The following is a 13,207-nucleotide window of genomic DNA, read 5'->3' as shown; positions in this document are numbered from 1 at the left end:
TTGTGCCAGGAGCAAAATAACCTCATTTACAGAGTCCCAGACAAAGACACTCCATTGTGGCTTAAGTGACAGACGTTGTTGGAATCCCTGTAATGTTTATTTTCCCCTTTGCTCCAGGCTGAGCCCCTTTCCAGCTCCCTCAGCCGCTCCTGCTGCTCCAGCCCCTTCCCCAGCTCCCTTCCCTTCCCTGGACGCGCTCCAGGCTCTCAACGTCCACAGCACTCGGCCAGCAGAGCTGTCAGCCCGCAGATTAAATGGGGATCTGCACCTCCAGAGTCATTCACACCATTCCCATCCCCTACTCATGTCTCTGCTCCTTCCATCAGATTCCTCCCCTTCCGTCAGCTCCCAAGCGCTGAGCTAGGATGAGCTGGATGTCAGCTGTCATGTTAAGGAGAGAAATGTCGCGGTGCCCAGAGCACAGCTGAGCAGCAGGCAGCAAGTGGGAATTTGCTAAATTAGTTAATCAGCCTCACTCTGCTGTCACTTGTGCTCCTGTGTGTGGTGTGAGAACAGGAGGGCTGGGTGAAGGTGGGGAACGCTCCGTGAACCTTCTGGGGATGACAAAAATATGCAAAAGCCCCAGAAAAGCAGCACGGAGGAAGTGTATGCAAATGGCTCTGAAAGAGGACAAAGATTAGACGATTTTGTCTTTATTTAGCACAGCGTTGCCCAATAAAGACCAACCACACTTCACTTTTCAGCTTCAGCATAGCCAGCAGTGACTTTCAGACTTCTGCATTGAAATATTCCTTAAATAAGATGCTTAATGGGGTTCTCCAGTGTCATGTCACACAGCTGAATCCACTCTGGCTCAGCTGGAACTGGTTGTCCTGACACCTGCAAACCTGGTGTGTTTGGAAATTGCTCCCTCATCCAGGTTTGTAATGTTCAGCTGAGCCTGTTGATTTATTTACCGTGTTCTCCCCCTTCACAAGCAGATTAGGCAGTTCAAAGGTTAAACTAGTTAGAAACTGACTTTTTCACACCGGATTATTTCACACTTTGCTGCAGGGATTCGCCCTGCAACAGTTTTGCTAAAGAATTTCTGCTGGACTCAAGCAATGGCAGGTCCCAGGTGGAAAAATAGGGATACAAATATCCATGTTCCACCTGCTGTGGGGAGCTGCTGGTAAAAGCTTTTGCCATCCTAAAGCAGCCCAGTGTGAAAGCTGCCCTGATTTCTCATAATTTCATAATATTCCCATCCCAAAGCCTATTAACTCCTGTTTCTGCAGGCGTGAGATCCTGCTCCTCTGGAGAGCCATGAATCACGTCACAACACAAACACAAAAATTGTCATTGTCATAAACCAGTTACAGTATTTACCTAAAGTTAATTTATCTCAAATTAACTGCAGGAAATACTGTCAGGATCCAAGTGATGTCTGCAAGTCTGATCAGAGATAACAGCAGAATAAACAAATAAAACCATTTATCACCAAGGGAGGCTGCAGCACCTTCTCCTGCCAGTCCACTCTGATCCAGCAGCTGAGAATCCACAATTACCTTACCTCTTGTAAGAGCTTTTCCCTCTTTACCAGAGCAATGATTCTGGATTTTTTCCCAAACCAGGAGGCATTTCCTTTTAAAATTCTGAATGACACCAATAAATCATGGAAGGACTCCCTTATCATGGCCTATCCCATTTTCCCTTGAGACTGCACAGCCAGATATGACAAACACTTCATGCAGCAGAAAGTCTGACTGGAAACAATGGGAAACAGCAGGAGGAAAAGGATCTTTCTGTTAAATCTGAAGGCCCAGATTTGGCTTTCAATCTTGGATTCCCAGTACCAATGAATGACTGACCAAAGGGTAATTGCTTCCTGTGCTTCACAGTCTCCTGAGCTTCAGGAGCTGCCAAAACTGAGCTCCCATGACTATTTCTGCAATAATTGAATGAAATTCAGTGTAATCCCCATTTAGTGAATGAGGGCTTCGCTTTACCCTGGGATAAGAGTCTGCCTATGAGCAAATGCCAGGAAGAACTTGATACACAGGAAGGTTTATTCTGATTTAAACCATGATAATTTGCTCAAGTGCCTACATTAAATCCATTCTTAATTTCCTTCCCCCATGTAAAAATGACTGAGAACTTCAGGGTGCCAATATATCAATTTAATCTTTTAATTTTGTAGCAGAAAATACCCCCTGCTGCCCTGTTAGTTTGTTGTCCCAAATAAACAAAGGATTTCTTTGTTATTTCCTCACCTTTTCATGCTCTTTTTTTTCAGCCCCTCTCTTGCATTTTATGTCTGTGCTTTGCCACTTTCTGAGGAATCATTTGCTTCCAGGAAGTATCCAGCTTATTTCACCCTGGTATCAGCATTCATTTACTATTGTTTTCTAAGGAAGTTGCTGCTCTCACATGTTTTGTGTGGATCAGGAGAGATTGGGATCTCATTCATTGGCTTCCTTTTTTTTTTTCATTAGGGGAAAAAAAACCTTCCCATAGCATCAAAGGTAAAAAATTAACACACTGTGCACACAATTTTGCAGCTGCAGCAGCAGCAGCAGCAAGAAAACAAAGGTTGCCAAACAAAGCATTTGTTTAAACAAGTGACAGACATTCATAATTATCCTCACTGCTGAGCGTGAGGATACAGGGACAAAGGGATGGGGAAGATGTGAGCAGGGCACAGAAGTCACTCCAGATTATTTGCTGGAAGAAGTCTGGAAGAAGAATTTTGTTTCCTAAGGATAAAATCCTCAGTCACGTCCAAGGAAAAAGAGTACTTGGAGCTCCCCTGTTGATGCATTTCTTTCTGTTTGGGTTTATTCATTTTCTCTGTAATATCTCTTGTAACTGGAGAGGGAAACAAACCCAGCCCTATGAACACAGCATGTCCTATATTGTGACAGTGATGCTTAAGGAAAAGTTAGATAAAATACATCTTTAACCAAGAGAATATTAATATTATTTGTAAATGTGCTGTAGCAGCATATGAGGAGAAGCTCAGCATTTATTTTTCAGACACCACAACCATTTTCAAACCTCTCAGAATTGTGATTTGTAACAGAAAACAAGGCAGGATCAAGTGGGTTTTGCTCCTGAACCTACTTCAGCCACCTCTGCATCATTACTCCTGATCTCATTCTGGTTTATGCTGAGCAAACTCCATTTTATTCAATGAGAATACTCCTAATTTTCATGAACAGGGATGGAAGAAAAGGCCTTGAATCCCCTCAGCAGAGAGAAAACACGTTTTTGCCATCTGGCTGGTCAAAGTCCATGGTCCTGTAGGGTCATTTCTGCCAGTCTGAGAAATGAGGTGAGAAGGGTCAGGCACGATCTCAATGTTCTCTTATTTATTTACAGACTCTTCCATGGAAAAAAAAAATGATGTGAGGCTCTTTCCCTTCTGAGAACTGTGCACAGGGCACAAGCCCTGTGTTTGCACTTTGCATGGCTGGGATCTTCCCAGATACCGTTATCATCTGAGTATTCTTGGGGGGATTATCAAAGCCTGAAGGGGAGCTCATTCCACCTACAGATTTTAGAGGATTTTGTCCTTCTATGATTCTAAGCAGAATTTGACCATCTCCTAATTCTGCACCTCTATCCATTAAGACACGTCCGAAATTATTTGTAATGTAACCCAAACGTTTCAGGTGTGAGCGGTAAAATCAACCCAGCGGAGATGTCCAGCTGTGGCTGAGGTGACAGAATGTCCCTGAGCAGGTTTCCACGTGGCAGAGGCAGGAGGGCAAGGCTGCCCTTAGGGGCACTCCGGGCAACCCAGGTCACTCGGGAAGCTTGTCCAGGGCAACAGAGGCAAATTCCAACCCCTTGGGATGGTGTAATCCTGTGCTTCACTCCAACCTGGGGACTGCAAAGCTCTGCAGACAGAGTGTTTCTCCCATTCCAGGTGTTCTCCTGTAGGTCCTGGAGTGCACCCTGGCAGGGATGAAGGTCCCTGGGCTGTATCTGACAGAGCATTCCAGCACATCTCGGGAATTCCCCCTGCTCAGCACTCATGGGAACACAGCTGGAATGTTCTGTCCTGTTTGGGGACCCCGATGCAAGAGAGAGAATGAAGAAGCAGAGGTGGTTCCCAGGCTGCTGAGCTCTGCTGGATGAAGCGTCCCAGCAAAACACGGACATCAAAAAAAAGCTTCCCTCAAGTAAAATCTGCCATGGGAAGGGAGAGCCAATCCATGGGGAAATGAGGGGCAAAGGCACCCAGGAATGAGCTGAGCCTACCCTAAGTGACATTTTCAGCCGCTCCATAGAGGCTTCCACTCCTCAGCAGCAAAATTCCCAGGGAGCTTCCCACGACTTGACTGATTGTCCTGCCAATTAGACAATAATTAGGTGAGGAAAATATTCCTTATTGAATCACTTTCATGGTATCTAATTACAGTAAAGCTGTAACACTGTGTTTTTGCTGAATTATTGGGTGTGACTTGCAACTGAGGCAGCACTAGGGCAGGAACAGCCTTCCAAGCAGGATGCCTGGGGAATCAGATTCCTTGGACACACTGCAGGGAGGAGGTGATTTTCCCTCTGCAAGTAACACAATTAATATGAGCAATGGTAACGTAAAAACAAGTAGGTACTGGCAATGCTCCAGTAAAAAACCCCAAACAATTATTGATCCTTTCTGCCCAATCTGACAGCAAAAGTCAGATGGGTGAGGGCAAGACATTGCTAGATTTTCACTTGTTTCATTTCTGTGGAGCCAAAAAAAAGCCCATTTTTACTGTGTACAGTCACACTCCTCACCCAAATTCCCCAATTGTGAACAGTTGATGTTTCAGTTCTTTGGGCACAACTCCGAGCTGACAATGCAGGCTGTGCTCTCACTCCAGAGCTGGCAGCCCAGGGAATAAATGACAAGTAGTAAGGAAGACTCTGCTAAGTAGGAGGAGTTGGAATAATAAATAGCACAGCTAAACTGGCCACTTTAGGATACTAAAGAGGATTCCCTGAGCCTGAGCCCTGCACTGACACCCTGTGTGATAAGAGATGACAGACAGGCAGATGTTTCATGAAAACATCACCAAGAAGTTTCTAATTCAAAACAAGAGTTTGTTAAAAAAAACCCCCAAAAACAAAACAAAAAAAAACCCCAAAACCAACCAAATAAAAAACCCCAAACCAAAAAAAACCAACCAAAAATAACCCAACAATAAAAAAACCCCAAAACCAAAATAAACAACCAGAACACATTTCAAAACTATTGAAAAACAGCAGAATGTTAATAGCTTTATCATTCATCACTTCTTGCTCTGTCATTGATAGATTCTATAGTTTTCAAAATATACCCACTTATGTATTTAATGGGGAAGAAGAATCACGTGGGTTTTGTAAATATTTTCATTTTGTTTAATTAAGTTTTAACGACCCCAAATAATCCTCACCTGCAGCCTCCACCCACCAGGATGAGCCAGGAGCCTATTTAAGCCTCAGCTCTGGTGGTAGGACTTTTCTTTGCCTTTATTCCTGTCTCTAGGAAGGACTTGGGACCTTTTCTGCTCTTTGGCTTTGGCCCTGTCTCCTCTTGCTCCTTCCTGTGTTCCTGGGCTGGACCTTGGGCCTGGTTTGTTGCTTGGTCACTCACAGGGGCTGGGAATGCCAGGGGACCCTTTGGTTCAGGCACTGCTGGGCTGGTTTGTCCTTGGGAAGGACAATTCCATCTTTAACAGCTCTCTATTTGCATTCCTATTTGGCCTGTAATAATCTGAAATATTGGGAAAAATTTATAGGAATAATTCCTTTCCTGTGTTTCTGTGCTTAGCCTGAGATACTGCAGCTCTGACTTAGATGTGCCTGTACCATCGACGTGGATTTTGCCCACTGGAGGAAGAGCAAACATCCCAGAGGAAATGAAAGTGTGGGATTTCTATACAGCATTTTCACATAAGGTAACGAAGTTATGGGAGGTGCCCCTGGAAACAGCAAGAGAGTAACATTCTTGCTTTCATCTCTGAGAAATATGGGTCAGGAAAATATCTCCATCTGTTTGCTCCCAGACAAAAACTTCATGTGGCTCCAAGTGTGAGCAGAGGAATAATTAATGGTCCTTATGTTACTAATTTTAGTCTATACAAAACTAGGGGATGTTTTTGTCAAAAAATTTGTTGTTGGCATGCTTTGTTCTGTAGCTCCTCACCCGCCTAGAGGCTGCAATGCTGCTGAAGTCAGTGCTCAGAGCTAAAATGCTTCTCTCTGTGTTCCCCTGTGCCCAGCCCTGCATAGCTCCTGGATTTCTGGGAATTTCTCAGTTTGAGCCCCAGCTCGGGGCAATTCAGCTGTTCTGACAGCACCTCTTGGCTATCAGTATTCAGATATGCAAGTCTTCAAAGTGTGCATGCACAAAGGAGTGATAAGAACTCTCTCCTTGCATACCAACGAGGAGTTTTCTGCAACCCTTTGGTGTTCTTGGAGCCAGATGAGGGGGGAAAAAACCCCTCTGGAAAGCACATGTGGAATAATCATCAACCAGCCAGCCCCTCGTTGGGAATGGAGAGCCAATGAGGAAGACAGAGCAGGGGCGAGTTGAAAATTAACTCCTGGGTTGGCTCCACCTCTTAACCAGCAAAGGGTGCTCTCAAAATGATTTCTAAATAAGCCTGGTGACCCCTCAGTTCCCGTGGAGCTCTATATCCACAGGATTTTGTGTTCTCCATTATGTTGATGGGTTGTTAGGCTGTGGAAGGCTCTGCTGAGGGAGGCAGTGAAGGTTTGGAGTGCCCGGGTGGCAGTGATGAATGGTGTGAAGGTACCAGCCCTGGTGCGTCTCTCCAAGCAGCTGCAAAGCCTCCGAGCTGTGCCAGCACGGCCCTGCAGCCTGGCTGCCTGCTCCCAGAAAAAAGCCAGGAATGCTGCCTGTAAGTCACTTCATTTCATCCAAATAGGTGGAAAATGGGAGATGCTGAGGTGGGAAGAGAGCTGGGGCGGTTGAGTGTTGTTCTTATTTATTAGCGAATTAAATAATAAGCGAGTTGGAGAATGTGGCTGAGAGATTGAAGAAACGAGTGAATAGAATGAAAGAAATGGAAATACCTGTGGAATTTCTGGGTTCAACCTTGTTATTTATTTCTTCTGTGTCAGTGGCACTGGGTTGTTTGTGACTCCAGCCTGTAACAAAACGTAATCATTACTTGGGAGGCTTTCAGTGAAAACTGCATTTAGGAGCATAATTCAAAATGCGTTTAGCACAAATTGATTCTGACTCAGAATTTTGTAGCCACTGCAATGTTTGATTTGGAAAATGAGGCCTAGTACAAGCCACAACCCCCTCCAAATGTGCTCCATAAATCACCTCCAATAAATCACTTTGAGGTGCAAGATACTCCTGGAAGATGTTAAAGATTTAGTTATTAAAAATACTGATTAATTTACTTACAGATAAGATGGGTCCAGCCAGAGATTGTCTACTTGCTGCTGTGCAGATAATGTCAGCTGGAGAATAGTAAAGAGTAATTTTTATAGCTAGAAAAACCTTTTGTTTCCTATTTTTTCCTCTGTAAATTTATTCAGCATAATAACTTCTCCCAAAGAACAGAGCCAGGTTCTTCCATGAACAGTGAGGTGTGATTCCCTTCTATTTAAATTAGCAAATGGCAAATTTTATATTTACTTAATTATGAAACCCGATCATTTTGTGATATAAACCAAGGCAGAGTGGAGATGAGCACAAGGCTTTTATATGGAAACTCCACGAAATATTCATTAGCCCCCAGTTTGTCCTCTACAGGCACTCTCAGAAACTTCATTTTTCCCATTAAAACAAGGAAAAAGACCTTGTACTTCAAAGAAAAGCACTACTGTAACGTTTAGAAAAACAATGATTCAACCTTATAAAATAATAGCCTTTCCATTAAATTAGTATCAATTAGGTGCATGTAATAGTAGCTTTCCTAATGAATTAGTATTAATTAGATGTTAATTAATCTGTCCAACTGTGTGTACACCCACTCCACAGATGGGTGGGTGCACACAAGAGAGGATTTATTCCCAAGCACTGCCTAAATCACTCTTTTTTCTCCATTTTATCAGCAAACTTTTGCAATTCAGGAGAGGTTGAACAGCTAAACCCCAACCCTGTGCCAGGAAGAGCAGCACTGGGCTCACACCAACTGCTCATGGTGAGCACTGACAGGAGTTACTGCTTCCAGGGGAAATCCAGAGAATCCACTGGAATTGTGGTTAAAAAGCTCTGCCATTAGTCTGTATTTTTATTCATTATTTTTCCATCTGAAGACATAAACCAGGATTGCAAGGGAATATTTATGGCGAGTCCAACAACTTCCAGTTTGGAAGGCACAGTCTAAGTTGTTATAAAGTAATGAAATCCATGGAACAGCAGCACAGAATCCTTCCAGGCAATCCCAATTTTTCTGCTTGTTCAGTATTAATGCACCACCAAAATTTATGGTCCATAGAATTAGAAACTTCTGGGATAGAGTGTGTTGGAATTGAGTGCTGTGTTTCTGTTTTATCAGAGGAGGTGTCACTCTGGGAAAATGATTTGAAGTTGTTCAGTGGAGTGAGAAGTTAAACTGGAGAAGAGCTGAGCTCTGGATTTCCATGTGAGATGGACACAGGAATTGTTTTATGGTTACCCAGGGTAAGAGGGGATCCCATTCCAAGAAGAGATCAGACCAGGTAGTTTCATCCAAGGACCACTGCTGATTAAATGAACTACAATTGGTATCTATTTTTACTCACATTCCCCTTTTCAATTTAAGACAGTTACTGTTTATTCCTTAAATCTTTCTCTTCTCTGTGCCATTCATGCAGGAAATGCCAAAACAAACTGAATCAAGAAAACCTTGTCTTTGGAATGGCTGTTTTTGGCAGGCAGGGAGTGGACAGGAGCTCTGAGTGAAGCAGCCTGTGGGTTACTCCACAGTTACTCAGACCAAGGTTAAGCAACTCAAAGGCTGACAATTTCTAGAGCTTTTTGGCTTCTCCTTGTGACCCTGCAAGGACAAAGGGCTTTTCCTGCACTTCACTGGAAAAGCACTGTAGAAACATTGGTGAGACTTGTGGCATGGATGTCAAAATTCCCAGCGGGTGTCTGTGCCGAGCTCTGAGGTACCTCGTGACAACACATGGAGGTGGAGGTCTCAGACATAAATTTTTTAGAATAATTGCTAGAAATGCTCTCCATGGGGATTTTTAAGCCTAATTACCAGAGCAGACCTAAATGGCTTTTTCCTTTCTTGCCCTTTCAGGAGTAGTCACAAGAAAAGCAGAATCTGTCAAGTTTTTGGTTTTTTCCCCAAAGAATTACATGAGTCCAGCAGTGGCACACAATCCAGGTATGCCATCTCCAGGCCTGCACATACAACTGCAGTGCCTCCCCAAATTGTCCAGGAGTTCTCACTCAAGCCCTTTCCATGCTGAGATCCTAAGCCTGAATGCATAATTTCAGCAAATGTTTTCATACAGAAGAAGATAAAGCCTGTGTTTGCTTTACCTTGCCAGCTGGAATTACCTCCCCCTTATCTGGGCTCAGCCACTGCCTCCTCAGCCAGGCTCCTATCTCAGCCAAACACTGTGGAGGCAGAGAAAAGCTGAGCATTTCACAATCTGCTGCTGCTCCCCTGTCGAGCTGGGAGCACCCTGTCAGCTACATCTATTTGATAAAAAACACTGGGCCGTTTATCAATAAACTGGCCTGAATCACAGTCCCCATCTGACATCAATTCAGCACAACTTTCAGCACCTCGTCACTATGGGCCTGAGCCAACCAGTGCTGTTATCCCCCAAAATCTTGATTCAGAACAAAAAAGCTTCAAGGAAATCAACCTATCTTGGATTTCCTCTGCAATATTCAATCCCAGTGGCTGAAGCAGAGCCGTGGTCCTTTAAATTTAAAACGGCTCTTTACTGAGTTTCAGGAACGTGTGTATTTTATTTTCTCATTCAGAATGTGTTGCTATGGCAAGCAGGGCCTTACTTCCTTCCCCTGGGTGTGGTTTCTCAGCTCTTCCCACCACAGTGTCTGTCCTGGTTTATCTCATTCGAAAATCCATGTCTAAAGAAATCAAAGCACTTGATTCAACAGGTCTTTTTCTTTTCAAAGATTAAAACCTGTAGTTTCATCTGGATCTTGAACTCCCACCCCGAAGATTTTGATACTTGTGTTAATCCTAAATGGACTTTTTAACAAATACTTCAAAGGGTCCAATTAATTACAGAAAATAATTCTGAATATTTGGACGGCTCTATATATCTGGGAAAAGTGGGGAAAAAAAAAACCATTGTGCAAATGTAAGAAGCCCCCAAACACCATAAAATTAAATGGAGCATCACTGTGTCTGTCGGGGAGGTTTAAAAAAAAAAAAAATCAAATAAATCAGGCACAGATTAGGGCTGTTTGTGGCAGATCCCTTTTCACAGGTGATTCACATCTTGGTGATGCTTTTTGTATGACAAAATTTAGTTTAACTGCTCTGACAGTACCAGAGATGGGTGTGTGACAAAGGCAAATGTCAGACCAGGCCCTTCCTCAGTGAGCCAAGGGTGCAAACTGCACATTTATTTCTCAATGCTCACCCTTTTTTTTTAAATTCACTTTGGACATTGCGAAACTCGTAGGTGAGGTTTCTGTTTCTCTTTCCACACAGATTCTGCATCACTTGAGCTCATCCCTTGGGCTCTTCTCTTTCTGGTTGAGGAAACCACTCTGGGTTCAGCAATAAGGGAGAGCCCAGCTGGAACCTCCCAGATGGTCCAGAAATGTAACAATTTGGGGGAAACAACAGGGATATTGTGATCCTGGCTGCTGCTGTTCTCTCCAGCTCTTGCTGCATGAGAGCCGTGTCTCTCTCTTGCATAAATCACCATTCTGAGCTGGGGCATGGCCAAGGGAAAATTCTGTTTCTGGAATGGTCCAGAAGATAAGATTTTGGCTACACTGGTGAAGTGCTGGGAACAAGGTTTAGGGCTTAGGTTTCCTTTTTGCACAGGTAGTTCTTGTCTTTCTGTCTGCAGTTTCCAAACCAAACCATCTCCCTGCCACTGAGCTCATATTTTGAAGGGTTTTCTTTGAAGGATTTTTTGAATTAAATGCTAGAGTTTTACTGAACTTTATGCTCAGGAAGAAGTAGCATGTGCACATAAAAAGCTGGATGGAGGTTCCATGAATGATTCAGGAGAGAAATGAAAGTACTGCAGGTCTAAGTTATTTCTCTTTAGTTTTGTGCCTTACCAGCCCATCATTTCTGAGAGTGTGCCATAAACTTTCCTTTGGGTTGTGCTGCTCAGCCCACAAGAAGTGACTCACTCTGTTCAGCTTAGTGACTGTAAAAAACTTCATATTTCTCACAACCTTGCAGGATCAAACCTCCAAAAAGCTTCCTGGAGTTGGGTTGTCCTAATTCCACTGTGTAAAGCAGTGGAGTTTGAGGCTTTTTATTTCATCCATTTAATGTACAGAAAAGAAATAGTTGCAATTTTCTGTGATTTTCTATAATTGCAGAACCAGGTGTAGGTGTAATTTCTAAGCTGCCCAAGGTTATCAGTTGTACTTAGAGGACACATCCTGGAAGAATGGAACAAGGATGAACGGTGAAGGGATGCCAGTAATTTGTTTGTAGATGAGAATAGCCCCCAGGGTCTCTTGTTTATGCTGAATATAAAACACCTGAAGCCTGTCTGGGCTGTCCTGATGACCAGGAGCTCCCTGTTGTTCATCAGTAGCTTCAGCAAGACAGGTCTGTGCTAAAGAGTTGCCTAACCATGATGAACAGGCTGTTAAACTGTGATTAAGCCTGACTGAATCATGATGTTCATGGGCAGCAGGTCTTTTCAATTTCATTGATTATTCACCTCTTCTTTTTAAGCTACAGAAAGAATTGTGTTGAGAATAGTATATTAGTTATCCTAAAAAATGTTGGGCATCAAACCAAGAGTTTGTTTTGCTTGCAGTTGAATCTCGGTACACAAAAAAAGACTGCAGGGATGAAGTAAAATGAAATTTAAACCCAGTCTAACATCCTGACATCAAAGGCTGTTTGAACATCTCCTGATGATCTGCTTCTTGTGATCGTGTAGCCACTCAAAGCAAATCGTTTGTCAGATTTCAACCTGCTCTTACTCAACTCAGGAGTACTTTAAACATGTTATACCGTGAATGCAATGGAAACTTCTTACACAATGTCGGTAAAACAGAGCAAACACTTCTTGGCTGATGCTGGTTGAGTATCTGCTCCTGTCTCCATTTCAGTGAAACATTCTCAATGTTACGTCAGGTTCCTTGTGAAAATGCAAAAGTCATCCTAACAAGATTTAAAAATCCCCAAAAGATAAATGCAGATTTGAAAAAGGATTTTAAGAGAGTAACTAATGGTTCATGGTCGTAAGATGAAGGTCAGGAGCTGAGGGTGGTGTTCTTCTCCCAGCTGCCCAAGAGAACTGGCAAAAATTAGAACTCTTGCTTTATCTCTGTGCTTTCACTGACACTTTTAGATTTCTACAGGCTTTCCTTCCTTTTTAAATTTTTTTTTTTTTGCTATGTGTTCTTCACTGGCAGCTGAAACAGCAAAAAAGTGTGAGGAGTGACCGAGGTTTTTAACCAGTTTCATCAAGGTTTCACCACCTCAAGCAGTGGCAGGTGAATACCCAGTTCAGTTGAGTTGACCCTTTAATCATCCAAGGTGGGACTATTTTGGCCTCCTGCCTTTGTGATAGCCAAGGAAAGTAAACATCATATTAACTTTTCATAACTTTTCCAAATGTGGCTTGTGGAGCAGGGATCATGCTGTGCCAGGACCACCCATCTCTGTGCATTTTTTTGGTGCAAAGGGATCACTTTTGGTGTGAGGGGACGATTTTTGGGGTGAGGCAATACTCTTTTGGCGTCAGAGGATGTATTCAGTGCAAAGAAATCACTTTTGGTGTGAGGGAATACATTTTTTTGGCGTTAGGGGATGCACTTTTGATGTGAGGGGACACTTTTTGGGTGAGGCGATACTCATTTGTTGTGAGGGGATGTACTTGAGGCGAAGGAATCCCTTTTAACATGATGCGATAAATACTCTCTTGATGCGAGGGGAAAATACTTGATATGAGGAGAAACGCTTCGGTGTGAGGGAATAAGTGCTATGTTGGTGTGAGGGGACGCTATTTTGCGTGAGGCGATACTTTTTTGAGGTGAGGTACTCGGTACGAAGCAATCACTTTGGGTGTGAGGGGACCACCCTGAGCACGGGAAATGGCGAACTTCCCCCGGCACAAAGCTGCTGCC

General features: G+C 43.3%; 1 protein-coding gene and 1 long non-coding RNA gene across 4 annotated transcripts in view; one reads left to right on the top strand and one right to left on the bottom strand.

Annotated features, from left to right (window-relative positions):
- Positions 1-1,609: 1,609 nt before the first annotated feature.
- LOC108448462 lies at positions 1,610-7,971 on the bottom strand. Its single transcript, XR_001864352.1, has 3 exons — positions 7,355-7,971; positions 7,012-7,086; positions 1,610-4,295 (listed from the first exon to the last, which is right to left on the bottom strand). It is a non-coding gene; the product is annotated as an uncharacterized LOC108448462 (long non-coding RNA).
- The window catches only part of CA5A (carbonic anhydrase 5A), a 16,786-nt gene continuing 10,134 nt past the window's right edge, over positions 6,556-13,207 (top strand). For 2 of the 3 annotated variants that reach the window (XM_017741402.1, XM_017741401.1), the window contains exon 1: positions 6,556-6,836. In XM_017741402.1, coding sequence (XP_017596891.1) covers positions 6,713-6,836 — 124 coding nt within the window. In that variant the 5' untranslated portion in view covers positions 6,556-6,712. The remainder of the gene's footprint in view (positions 6,837-13,207) is intronic. The other variant, XM_008639179.2, reaches the window with a different exon arrangement.

This window comes from Corvus brachyrhynchos, unplaced genomic scaffold (assembly GCF_000691975.1).
Source record: "Corvus brachyrhynchos isolate BGI_N302 unplaced genomic scaffold, ASM69197v1 scaffold365, whole genome shotgun sequence".
In the NCBI taxonomy this organism is placed as follows: domain Eukaryota; kingdom Metazoa; phylum Chordata; class Aves; order Passeriformes; family Corvidae; genus Corvus; species Corvus brachyrhynchos.
Note: the sequence above shows the minus strand (reverse complement) of the source record. Positions and strands in the feature narration are given on the sequence as shown.